This window comes from Dermacentor andersoni, chromosome 8 (assembly GCF_023375885.2).
Source record: "Dermacentor andersoni chromosome 8, qqDerAnde1_hic_scaffold, whole genome shotgun sequence".
Taxonomy (NCBI): domain Eukaryota; kingdom Metazoa; phylum Arthropoda; class Arachnida; order Ixodida; family Ixodidae; genus Dermacentor; species Dermacentor andersoni.
In genome coordinates this window covers 17,024,362-17,037,351 of record NC_092821.1, presented here as the reverse complement: position 1 = coordinate 17,037,351, position 12,990 = coordinate 17,024,362, and the positions used below count along the sequence as shown (strand labels likewise).

The 12,990-nt window shown below is 47.9% G+C and overlaps 1 protein-coding gene across 3 annotated transcripts in view; it reads left to right on the top strand.

The window, feature by feature from the left end:
- Positions 1 to 925: 925 nt before the first annotated feature.
- LOC126526730 (uncharacterized) overlaps positions 926 to 12,990 on the top strand; it is a 94,829-nt gene continuing 82,764 nt past the window's right edge. Inside the window, exon 1 of one of the 3 annotated variants that reach the window (XM_055068267.2) lies at positions 926 to 1,615. In XM_055068267.2, coding sequence (XP_054924242.1) covers positions 1,125 to 1,615 — 491 coding nt within the window. In that variant the 5' untranslated portion in view covers positions 926 to 1,124. The remainder of the gene's footprint in view (positions 1,616 to 12,990) is intronic. The other 2 variants (XM_055068265.2, XM_050174591.3) reach the window with 2 other exon arrangements.

Below are 12,990 nucleotides of genomic sequence, written 5' to 3'. Positions count from 1 at the left end.
TCCACTCACACTCGCTTTCATTCGCACTCACCTCCACTCACTCACACTCGCTCTCACCTCCACTCACACTCAGTCGCACACTCACTCACCTCCGCTCAAACTCACTGGCACTCGCTCGCACTGACGCCTTTTGCGGGTGTGAGTGAGTGCACTCATGCGTGAGTGCGCCGACCTATGAAAAATTGCTGTCATTAGTGCGCGTGGTGGATAGCGCTGCAATACAGGGCCGCACAATATATGAGGCGTGCAGCTAAAGCGGCGGGGAAGAGTGGTTCAAGCGGAAACGCAAGCGTGCCGACGCCACTCGAATCCGCCGTGCCTAGGAGAGTACCCGATTGTACCGGTCCTACCGATTCGCGCGAAGCGCGCCTTGCTCGAGTGCGCTCAAAGCGTGCCCAACAGAAGCAACATAACATTGAGGAACGTTTGGAGGCCCTGGAGCGCGAGAGGGTCTCCGAACGTGTGGCTGCCGACACACCCAAAGAATACCGTGAACGTTTCGCACGCTGTAGGGCGGCCCAAGGCTTCGACGAGCGAAGAGCACGAGGTGGAATTGGCTTCGCGTAAGGAATCGGAATGGACTCGCCGACGCGTACGCCGCTCTTGCTAGATCGCACGTGAGCGGCGGCTAGCGCTTGCCGAACAGCCGGAGCGTAAGCGAGCACGCACACTGTGCTGGTGCGGGCAAGCACTTTAAGAAGCACTTTGCTTCAAATCCGTTTCGGTTTCAAGGCCAGAAGGTCTTCTTTGCTGACTTCACACAGAGTTGGCACATAATTAAAGAACTGTTAGCGTATCTGGGATCTAGTTATCTTGTAACCACTTAAGCACAGAAACTGTCGGTTAAGTAACTGTCGCCCCCTGCCGTGCCGCCGCCAAGTGCCATCAAATTTAACTGCAGCGCCCTAGGCCAGATGGCGCGAGGTGCCAAAGTTAAACGGTGCGCTCATAATATCCATCCTAGAAAAATGCTTCATTTCTCATCATCGGGACGTTGATCGGGGCGCAAGTGTGCGCTGGGTCGGTAGCTTGTGGTTGGAGGTCTCAAGCAGTGAAAAGTGCAAGTGTTTAAATCCGCTGGCCGCGTGAGTCTTCCTTGTGTGTGAGTGTTTCATAACGGCGGCATGCCGCCGCGTCGCAAGGCAGCTGTTGACGCTGAAGAGAAGAAACGCAAACGAGCCGAGGCTGCGCGCGCTCGACGGGCCAGTGAAAGTGCCGACGCGCGCGCGGCTCGTCTCGCCAAAGCACGCGCCAGCCACGCCAAGAAGACAGGTGAAGCTCGCGAAGCCCGGCTCGCCCAAATGCGTGCATATCGTGCACGCCAGGAGCGGCGGGACGTCCCGCAACGTTTGGACGCCCTGGAGCGGAACAGAGTCGCCCAACACAGACGCGTGGCTGCCGAGACTTCGGAGAAATACAACGAGCGTCTCCTGCGTTGCAGGACGGCTAAGCAGATCCGATGGGCTTCGATGAGCGAAGAAGAACGGCAAGCGGAATTGGCTCACCGCAGAGAACTTCAAAGGACTCGGTACCTTCTGATGCCGGCGAGGGAACGTGCACACTTGCTTGATCGCATGAGAGCGGCGGCTCGCGCTCGCCGAGCTGCAGCGACCAGGTATGTCTAGTCTTCTCTAGCGTCGACACCCGGTTGACTCCTTCCTTGCCTTTCTTTCTTTTACTTTTTTTGTTTACGCGCAAATCTGTTGGGCGAATTTCGTCGCTTTGACGCCGGTTTTCCGCTCCGTGCACCCGAAACGGAAATTTACGACAAGGAAGTTAAGACCGTGTCCCATGTGGCAGCACTATCTTTCAACGGGAGCTGCATGGTACACAAACAAAAACGGCGTAGCTGGGCTTGTGTCCACGTGCAAAAGTTTACGTATGTAGCCGACCTTAACGCAATCTCTTTCTAGTTGTTTTTTTTTTACGCAGTATGTAATCTAATAAAATCATAGCAAGAAAGTATGCTATATGTGACTGCAAGAATTCTATTCTCAAATCATGGCGATGTTGAAAACGACGCTGGCCACACTGCGCTCTTGCTTTGGTGCACCTTAGCGTTTTGGTGCCTTCCTTGACATTTCTCAGGCCTGCGACAGCATTGAGCAAGCCAGGTTGTGGCAGCTGCTGCGGGTACTCGGTATACTGGAGGAACTGCTCTGCCTGCTACAGGGCCTATACACAGACCCAGGCGGTTGTCTAGTGGGGCAGCATGCTCACCCATCAAATTAGGATAACCAAAGGGCTAAGACAGGCCTGTCCAATGTTGCCACTCCTCTTCATGCTGTATGTGTTTGGGATGGAGAGAGATCTGTCAGAATCAGGGCTAGGCTTCGATCTTGGCTACTCAGAGCTGGGCATGCTAAAGGTGCGACAGCTACCTGCACGCTTCTATGCAGATGATATTGACCTGCTGATGGGCAGTAATGACGAGTTGGACTCATCATTACTGCCCGCCAGACTCCTCATTTCATACGAGAGGTGCTTCAGTGGCATGCTGGAGGGGCACTGGGCTCAGGAAGCATATAAATACTTTCACCTCGGCTCACTAAGAACAAAATGGGTTGCCTAAACCTGGTGGCTGGCTCAGTGATAGTAGAGGCTGTCCGACTCACTGAACCCCTTGTTGTGATTGGGATGTAACACCCCGGGCAAAAAGGATGCTCAAAGACCATGCCAAATCGAAATGGAGGATGGATCCCTAATTTGGTATGGTTGTCTCGAGTCGTTTCCAGTCTGGCGGGTGCCCCGCAGTGATTACAGGCCCCTTTGTGTGTGTGTGACTCTAGGGGAGAACTCTTTTCATGAACTGTGCAACTCTAGGGGAGCACCCATTCTAGAACCAAACGGGACCCACGAGTTGCTGCCAGAGGAGGCACGCACGTGCAACATCGCCTAGGAGGAAGGATCAACTGCCCCTCCCCGACCAGACTCGGTGCACGTCATGTGACGTTGACGTGAGCAAGATCCCACCTACGATTTTAGTGGGCCTATTTAAGTAGCCTCGCAATGTATTTTTAATTCATTCATTCTCTTCTTCTATATCCTTCAACCATTGAATAACAGTGCAAGTTTCACACTAGACATTGTCTCGTCCCTGTCTGGTCGCCATGATCTACCGGACACCTGCAGCCTGCCGACAACGCCACGCTACCCAATAGTAACGCCAGTCAAGGTTCGAGAAACAGCCGTCGCAACAGCCTCCGGCGTGGCATAAGGCAGAGGGTGCAAGAGCTACGCAGAGGGTAGCGACCAAGAGATGGGTGGTAGCAACTCGAGTGAAGACTGTCCTGGCGAAATACTGTGCTAGAAAAGTTAATATTGTCAGAGACCATCTACGACAACTCCAAAGGCAATGGTGTGCTTAGAACACGCATGTTGTGGGTCAAGTTCACTGCGGATCTAAGCATGGCTTGCCCTTGATGCCAGGCTGGGGAGGAGACCATTAAGCACGGCGTCATTGAATGTCTAGACTTGCATCACGTTGCACCCCGTAGCCAGGGTGCTGCAGCGGACGATCACAGGAATGTGCTCGCGATGGCGCTAAGATTCAGTGGCATGGGGGAGCCTCTATGATGGATGTTACAAAGAGGTGACTGAAACAATGGTGGTGTGAGCAAGTGCCGCTGTGATCGTGTTATGTTAAAGATGGGGAGGGGCAGTAGATGAACCAGCAGAGACGCATTACATTTTATATTTCCATTTTCCTATTTTCATTTGTTTTATGGCCCAATCTGGCATTACCCGTTGATCTCCCGATTCAGAGAGATGTGGCTACAGGCATCATCATCATCATGCAGGGGGCACATTGTTCAACCGATGCACAACTGACAAGTTGTGGTTGTGTGCTGTGAAATAATGGCTGTGAAGGGGTGCTGCTGCTGTGCTCCACTGATGCCGGTGCGAGCGACAGGGACGATGAGGCGCCGGGATTGCACATTGTGATGCACAATCACACGATGCATGCAGATAAACTAACGAAATGTCAGAAGATTTCCCCATGGGGCATGGTGAAGCATTAGTGTACAGGGTATAGGCGCTGATGTCCTTAAAAACAGACTGAAAAGTTCTATTGCATGGAGTATTTTGCAAGAAAAAAAAATTGTAAGTGAGCTAGCTATGACAATTTTGTTAATGTTGTTTTCATCGCAGCTGTAGCTATCTGGAAACAAGAGTACTCCTTGCAGCCATAATGGTCATTGCTGAACAACATTTGCCAAAAGTTCCATTAAACTGGCTTACCAGAAGGGAGACTATGGGACACTGAGCGCATTTCCTTCAAGATAAAGGAGTTCAAAGGAGTTCGCGGGTGCCCGTGTGACAGAGGTACAAATCGAAGGCCGCCAAGCTTGGAGATGGAAGTGTATGTTGTGGAAGATACGGAGAACCCTTTGGCACAGGCACGCTGTCTTCACCTCCTCTGGCAGTTGCTACAGACTGTGTACTATGTATGTACAGGATTCATCGGGCGATCGAGAGGCCAAGCGGGAAGAATGGAGTAGCAACGCAAGTGGCAGCAGGCCGAGCGCAAGTCAACCAACCCCGAAGTCATTGGCAAGTGCTGGGCATGAACTGAACAAGATGAGCAAAAGGCACAGGCTAAGCATGCCGAGAAGACTCCTGAAGAATGTGCTAGGTGGTTTGTGACAATGCGAGTGTGTCAGGCAAGACGGTATAGCTTGAAAACTCTGGAAATCCCGAAGCCAGCATCGTCACATTGGCTTCGAGTGCTAATAGTATGTACTTTTGCCTGCCTTTCCATTACTGGCGTGCACTGCGAGTTTTCAATACTACGAGGTACTTCTCACGAGAAGATGTGGCCTTTGGATGTCATCCCAATTTTCTGGTTTGTTGCGTACAAGCTACTCCTGATATACGAAAACGCCACAGTTGTAGCGTAGTATGCTTTTATGGACGGAGAAGTTTAAAGACTATGCAATTCCGGTCAAATGCTGTGTCGAGGGGATATGACATGACAGCATACTATCCATTTCAAATTCGTGCTGTATGTGGGACCATATTGCAGTCTGTTGGTTTCCACTTTCATGCATATTTCTCCCGGTGAATTATCGTTTCAAGGTTCTGTTGCTTCTGCTATGAGATGTGAGATGACTGTTTTATCAAGTTCACAAAGCAAACAGGCAAACTATATTTCACAATGAATTTTCCACAACACCATATTTCACACTATGACTAGGAATAAATTGCATCGTCAATTTGCTTTTCAAGTGTGGATGCTCAATAAGCATCATTTAAACAGTCTTTATACATATATTTTTTCTGATGTATTGGGGGCGAGGACTTACGGAGTCGCCATTGCCCTTGCGTAGTACGAGGAATCATGCGGCGTGCTCCTGCAAGTTTCGCTTATGGCGCTCAATAAAAACACCACGCGGCAGATTTTCTGGACATTTCTGTAAGTACTCGCAAAACGAGGGAAGTTTTTTACTGTCAAAATAATAATCTTGGGCAAACTGAAAGCAGAGCATCCTTTGCAGACGCTATCCCTTTACCGAATATGCACAGTGAACGCTGCTGCGCGCGGTCGCCGTGATGGAGTCTCTAGAACCGGCATCTTGCGTGAAAGGGAGGCAAACGCTTTGAGAAAACCATGTGGAATGTGTTCTTATAATGGGCTGTCTGTATAACTTAATGGACTATAACAGAATGAGGCATCAATGCAGCGATTGCACAGGTTCGTGGTGACCGACGGCGCGCCTGCATCCATGTACGCGCACAATGTTTCCCTTTCACTGCGAGCGCGTTTTTGCATCGTGCTGTGAGCTGTAGGCAGCAGCATATAATCATTTGACAGTACACAAGCAACCATCATTGCGTGGAAACTGCCAGAGCTGTTCAAAAATAATTTCGTTATAACTACGAACTTCGACACCTACCAGGGCGACTCGGGATGTCCCGTCACGATGATTGAATCTTTTTTTCTTCTGAGGTCTTGGACATTTAAATACCATTATTTCTCAAGTTGCCTCACATTGCATGTTTATCGGTCTTTTCAGCGAGCAATTACCTGCTGCTTGGTTTATTTAAAGGACCCCTGAAACAGTTTGGACAAATTTTGTAGATGCATAAGGTACAACTTAAGTAGAACATTCGCACCACAATTTAAGTGAAACATTACATATTAATGGAGCTACAAGCAATAACAAGTTACCCTCCTCCCTAGTCATGCGTTTCCTCCTCAACTCGTTCGCTGAGCCATCGGGGCTAAGCTCCCCCTTCACTGGTTCTGTGTCATGATGCGACGTCACATCGTCCACTTCCGGTTGTTTTGGAGCCCGCCCCTGCCCGCGTGAAACCTCTCTGCTAGCCGCTTGGCCGCCGACCGCAAGCAAGAGCTATCGAAGCAACATGCGTTGTGAGCATTCTGTCGCAGCGCCGAATGTGTCTGGTATTCCGGTAACCACACACTAGCGGAACGTTTCGACTGAACGGTGAAAGCATAAACTCAAGCTGATGGAGGAACATAAGCGTAGACGTACGTGAGCTGCCTGATCGGTCTCCACGGTCCAGCCACCCGTTGGCACAGAGCTTAACCAGCCAAAGAAAGAGCTAATATTGCTCTAACCAAGTGTAAAACATTTTAAACATTTACAAAAACAAAGTGTTAACGATTACACTCCTGCAAAAAATTTACACCAGCAGCAAAGAATACATTTTGTTACTGCTACTGTGTCTGGTTGAGCTCTATGCCACCAGGTGGCTGCACCGTGCAGACCATTCACATTTGCGCTTCTGTTCATCCCATGAAACGACACGCAAGGGGACATGGGCAGGGCATGTCCCCTTTGCCGTTGCGTTTACCCTAATACCGGACTCGCGAAACGCTATTGCGTTAGTAATCTTCCGGTGTAAAGTGATGGCCAAATCGCACAAATCCTGGTGCTGATCGAATAGCGGCAGTCTGATGTGCTGCAGCCAGTCCGCTCGTCTACTGGCTTGCAGAGGGACACAATGTCGCAGCTTGACATATTGCCAGTCGCTACGTTTGCAGTCCACAAAGCTACAAAGTTGAATCATAGCGCTCGCGAAAAGACACACCAACACTGATGGCGGAGCTCTCGTCAAAGACTGAGCACGTTGTAACACAAGCAGACGACACTTGCTGTGTGCTGGAAGTGCTTAAGTGTACTGACTGATTTTTCTTGTGCATTCCCTTTATGTTACATTCTTTCTATAAAAGCAAATGAACTAACATTTCAACTATTACGAACATTATTTTTTTACCATAAAATTGGAAAAATTATCGTTCACGCGCCCTGGTCAGCCAATCGGACAGCTCGCCCCACTGACGTCATATGAGTGATTTGCGTCATATGGGTAGGGGCGGCTTAAGATACCACCGCGCAGTGTGCTGTGATCGGCAGCGATGTGCATTTTTAAACCCTTATAATAAGTTACATGCTTTACGCAGAACACTTAGATGCGTCAATTAATGATCAGAAGGACCTACTCTAACGACTCAGTATATTTGTAGAAAACTGTCAAAATCAGGGTCCCTTTAATCCAGTACATTTCATTGTTTGGTGCTACACAAGCCTGAGCGCATGTCATGCCTCTTTTTATGTACTTTGTATGGTCACCTTTCCATTACTGTGAACTTGCCAGTACCTAGTATCAACAAGTTCATAGGCCAAAATTTCATGACATGAGCCGGGCAGCGCGCGGGCGAGTGTCTCATTGCGCGCTTTGTGCTACTCACTGAACATTGCAGCCCTAGCACTGTATTAGAAATCTTCCTCGCGTCTGTGCTTGCTGCACACTCGAGCTGTAGCCGGCGGCTGTCTGCCGGTTCTAAGTTTCGCGAGCCAAGCTTCACGCAGCTTCTTGTTCTGCGGCTACGTGTAAATAAGGCTGACACCACGGACTCCGTTGCGTACGTCCGGCACTACGGCACCGAGCAGTAGCCTACCATGCTACACGCCTCCAAAGGCAGTCACTACCTATTATAGTGCTTTCAAATGTTGTCAAGCAGACATCCATGGCGGTATAGCCTCACCACCTAATCAGAACTGCAGCGCAGGTAGGACGTTTTCAGCTCGCTTCGGTGCTTCTGAAGCAGCCGACGTGGCCGATGTGTCCACGTGATCCCTCATGCCACGTCACGCCGACGGTGGCGCCAGCTTTTCCATTGGTGGAGCTTGCCCCCAATAATTTTTTTTCCTGCACCAAAAACAATAAACCTTTAATGTGTTGCAGACTTTGTATCCTTAATACAGCTGTATTAACCCTCACTTTATAAGGTGATTGCATATTGCACTTAATTCATTGCATTAAAATTGTTTTACTTATGCTGGTCGTCACATATTGCAGTATTTGAAGTAACTGCTTTGCCATAAACATCCCTGCCTTTCCTTGCTTCTCTCTTTCTAGCTCCTGTAAAACACGTGCAACAATGTAGATAGCAGGCAAACCGCTTGTTTTTATAAACAGTAGATAGTGCATTAAACAAAAGCAAAACAAAATTGTGTGGTGAAGTCAGTCAGTTGCATTCCTTTCTGCGAATGATAGAATCTTTTCAAGTGCGGATGGTTCTTGCACATCTACTGCTAATAATATCTGCAGACATATCACAAGGCATAGGCTGTGCTCAGCAAGACAGAGGGAGAGGTGCTAATGAGTTTGCAATTACATGTATTACTGCGTAAACTCATGGCCATGTCCTGTCATTACTGCCTCTATAAAATAAGTATCATGCAACTTGCAAGGTACACAAAGGCAGCATGAAATTTGTGTGTCTGAACCTTCCTTTTGTTATATTCTGAGATGCAGCTGCTTACTGTTTTATTCCATAGTGTGATTTAATGGCATGTGTGTGCAGACCCCAAAATTTTACTCGGCCTAGCTCACACAGACTCAGCTGAGCTTGCTTTGACTTATATTCACCAAAATTCTACTTAGCTGAGCTTGCTTTGACTCATTCACCAAATTCTACTTAGCCAGGCTCACCCAAACTCAGCCTTACGGGTCAGTCCAAGTCTTACTGAGCTGACGTTTTAGTGATTTCACCAAGCTATGTATACATTAGATGACATTAGAGTTGTGACCTGTGCAGGGCATAAGCAAACATTGCATAGGAGTCCATGTTTCATCGGGTGAAAATAAAACTAGTTTTATAGAATCTAATTGACTGCTGCGTGAAAGCTTCGCCTCATGTCGATTCCAACAAATGCATTGGATCTGCATCATATTTTTGCCAATGCTGCTGACTATCTTGGCCATTACTGGGTGGCTACTTTTTGTACATTTCAAAACAAAGTTGAATAAATGACTGTGGTGCAATTAATATTTTAAGAAAATACATCACTGCAAATACAACAATCGGAACATGGCATGAGCCCATTTGCCTTTCAGAAAGTGGTACGCAATCCGTGTGGTGCATACAGTCAGATTACACAAGGTTCAGTTACAACACACAACGGCTAGAACCATCGATAACATTTCAGAAACACTTCATACATTCAGGCGTGTCCTGCGCCGAGCAATTACGTTTAACATTTCTTAGCTGGGGAAAAGCGGTCACCAGAGACAAATAAACAAGTACACATGTCAATGCCCCCCTCTTGAAAAGCATCGTCCCGATGCTACAAACACAAGAGTGAAGAACAAAAGTACCCGTAATAAAGAAAACAACAGAAATCGTCAGTGGGTGCAGAAAGGCTTAAGACAAAGCTTCAGCTCGAGGACTCCTATCTAAATTCATGGGAAAGGTGAAATTGTTTTTTTCGGCAACCACTGCACCAAATTTAATGAGGTTGGCTGTACTTAAAAGAAAAAAGTTAACTCTAGCGATTGTTGGAAGCAGATTCTTTATTTAGGCCGGTGGTTTGTTTTATAAATATTGTCAATAACTGCAAATTTTAAGAACAAAACTATCAAGTCCTTAACTCTAACTCAGCAATTAAAAAAGAAGCGATATCGCAATTGTGTGAATTGCATATAATGGCACATCTAAAGGGTATAAATTTGAGGTATTATGCATGGTTCTCAGATCCACCACTAATATGTGAGTAGCACATTTGCAAATGCTTTCATGAACATTGTAACAAATTCATGTAAGATGTAAATTAATATGTTAATTTTGTCCGCTTTGTATGTTCTGATGGATGCAATTTACAGAGTGATGATATCTCTTTTTGATGCAGAGGGACAAATTCCTAATCTCAGGCTTCCATTTTTAAAGGCGCAGTTATATAAAAAAGAAACCTTGTGAAAAATTTCAGGCCATAAACCAAGTTTCACTTCCAACAGTCACTAGAAGTTAACTTTCTCACTCAAATGCAATAAATTTCATTAAAATCGGCCCAGTAGTTAACTCGGAAAATCATTTCTGCGTTTTACATCTGGCACGACCTCATAGTCCATTGCGCCAATGCGTCGGATGATCTTGTAGGGTCCAAAACAGCGGACAGCACTGTGACAGTTTCTCGCTAAGTTGTTGTCGGCATATTGGAGTCCAGACCCAAACACGGTCGCCAGGCTGGTACTCGGCGTATCATCGTCGTAGATTTTAGTGCTGGCTGTCGGTCATCTGCTGGTTCCTTATGAGCAGCTGGGAGAGCTGTGGGGCTTCGGCGCGCTGGAGATAGGTGGCGACATCAATATTCTCTTTGCCGGAGATGTGTGGCAGCATGGCGTCGAGAGTCATCATCGGGTTCCTGCCGTAAACCAGCTTGAACGGTGTGATCAGCGTTGTTTCATGCACCGCCCTGTTGCAAGCGAAGGTTGTGTATGGCAGCATGGCATCCCACGTCTTGTATTCGACGTCGACGTACATTGCAACCATGTCAGCGAAGGTCTTGTTCAGGTGCTCTGTAAGACCATTCGTCTGCGGATGGTAACCAGTTGTCTTCCTTGGCTTGTCTGACTGTATTGCAAAATGGTTTGGGTGAGCTCTTCAGTGAACGCCGTTCCTCTATTGATGATGAGGACTTCTGGGGCACTATGTCACAGCAGAATGTTCTCGACGAACAATTTCGCCACTTTGGCTGCGGTACCTTCGGGTAGGGTGTCTGTTTCGGCATAGAGGGTAATGTAGCCAGTAGCCACGAATATTCACTTATTCTCAGACATTGATGTCGGAAATGACCTGAACAAGTCCATAATGATCTGTTGGAATGGTCGGCAAGCTGGCTCGATTGGCTGCAGCAATCCCGCTGGCCTTGTTTGTGGTGTCTTCCATCGCTGGCAGTCTGGCATGTACTGGCGTAAGCATCGTCGGCGGTCATGCGTGGCCAGTAATACTTCTTTTGAATCCTTGATTGGGTATGCAAGAAACCAAAGTGCCCAGTGGTCGGTTCGTCATGTAGGGCGTGCAGAATCTCTCGACGCATTGCTGAGGGCACAACAAAAAAGTAGTTGGCGCAGATTGGTGAGTCTTCTTGGCTCACCTCGGCGTCTATGCAGGCACGGTGGTGGCATTGGCTAAGACAAGACAAAAACTGGTCGCAAATGAATGGAGAAGCATTGAAAGTGCCAGAAAATAAAGAAATGTCGAGGGCAGAGGTTGGATGTTGGCCGTAGACCAGGAAAAACGGGGAGTAACCTATGGCACGCTGAACAACGGTGTTGTAGGCAAATGTCACAAAGGGGAGAATAACATCCCAGTTACGATATCACTGAGTGTGATATGAAATCGCTCTGTCAGACCATTTGTTTGGGGGTGGTAGCTGAAGGTTGTCTTGTGCACGGTGTTGCACCATCGGAGAACTTCAGCAAACATGTTTGAGAGAAATTCCTTGCCGCAATCACTCAAAAGGGTGCGAAGGGCTCCGTGGCGTAAGCAGATAGCTTGAATGAAGAAGGCAGCCACTTCTGAAGCAGTACCTGAGCGGACAAAGGTAGTTTCCGCGTACCGCGTCAAGTGATTCACAGCAGTGACGATTCATCGATTGCTCTCTGCAGTGGCCGGGAGAGGGCTGTAAGGGTCAATGCCGATGACAGTGAAAGGTTCTGCTGGACCTTTCACTGTCACTGCTTTCACTGTCACTGCTGGATGACAGGAAAGGTCACGCTGCGGCAGCATGGCGCCGATTCCTTGGCTGTTATCGTCAGTGTGCAGTAGGGTGGGTGCCTTACCATCAAAATGACAAAGGACGGGTAGGGAGGTAAATGCGCGCTTAAGTTCCTGAAAAGCGGCTTCGCACTGATCGCACCACTGGAAGGGGCTGGCACTGGCAAGAAGTCCATGGAGGGGCGCTGCAATAGTGTCAAAGTCCCAGATGAAACATCGAAAGTACGAGGCGAGATCAAGGAAGGCACGCAGTTTTATCACACAAAGTGGGCATGGAAAGCTTGAGCACTACGGAAATCTTATCAGGTTGAATGGCGCATTTGTTTACAAGATGACTCAGAACTTTAATCTCTCTGCTAGCCAAGCGGCACTTCTTGGCGTTTAGTTGAAGACCAGCACTTGCGAGGCACGTGAGCACTTCATCAAAACGCTGCAAATGATCGGGGAAAGTCGACAAAAAGACAACAGCGTCGTCGAGATTAGAGACAGGTTTTCCACTTGAGGGCCCGAAGAACAGTGTCAATCATTGTTTCAAACATGGCGGAAGCATTAAAAAAATTAAATTATGGTGTTTTACGTGCCAAACCACGATCTGATCGAGGCACGCCGTAGCGGTGACTTCTGAAATTTGGACCACCTGGGGTTCTTTAACGTGCACCTAAATCTGGGTACATGGGTGTTTTTGCATTTCGCCCCTATCGAAATATGCCTGCCGTGGCCGGGATTTGATCCAGCGACCTCGTGTTTAGCAGCCCAACACCATAGTGACTAAGCCACCACGGTGGTTAAAGAAAGGCGGGAGCATTGAATAAGCCGAAAGGCATTATGTTTAACTTGTAAAGGCCATCAGGAGTAGAAAAGGTTGTCTTTTCTTTGTCAACTTCATGCATTGGAATCTGCCAATAGCCCGAACGAAGATCTAGGTTGGAGAAGTATTGCGTCCCTTGCAAAGAATCAAG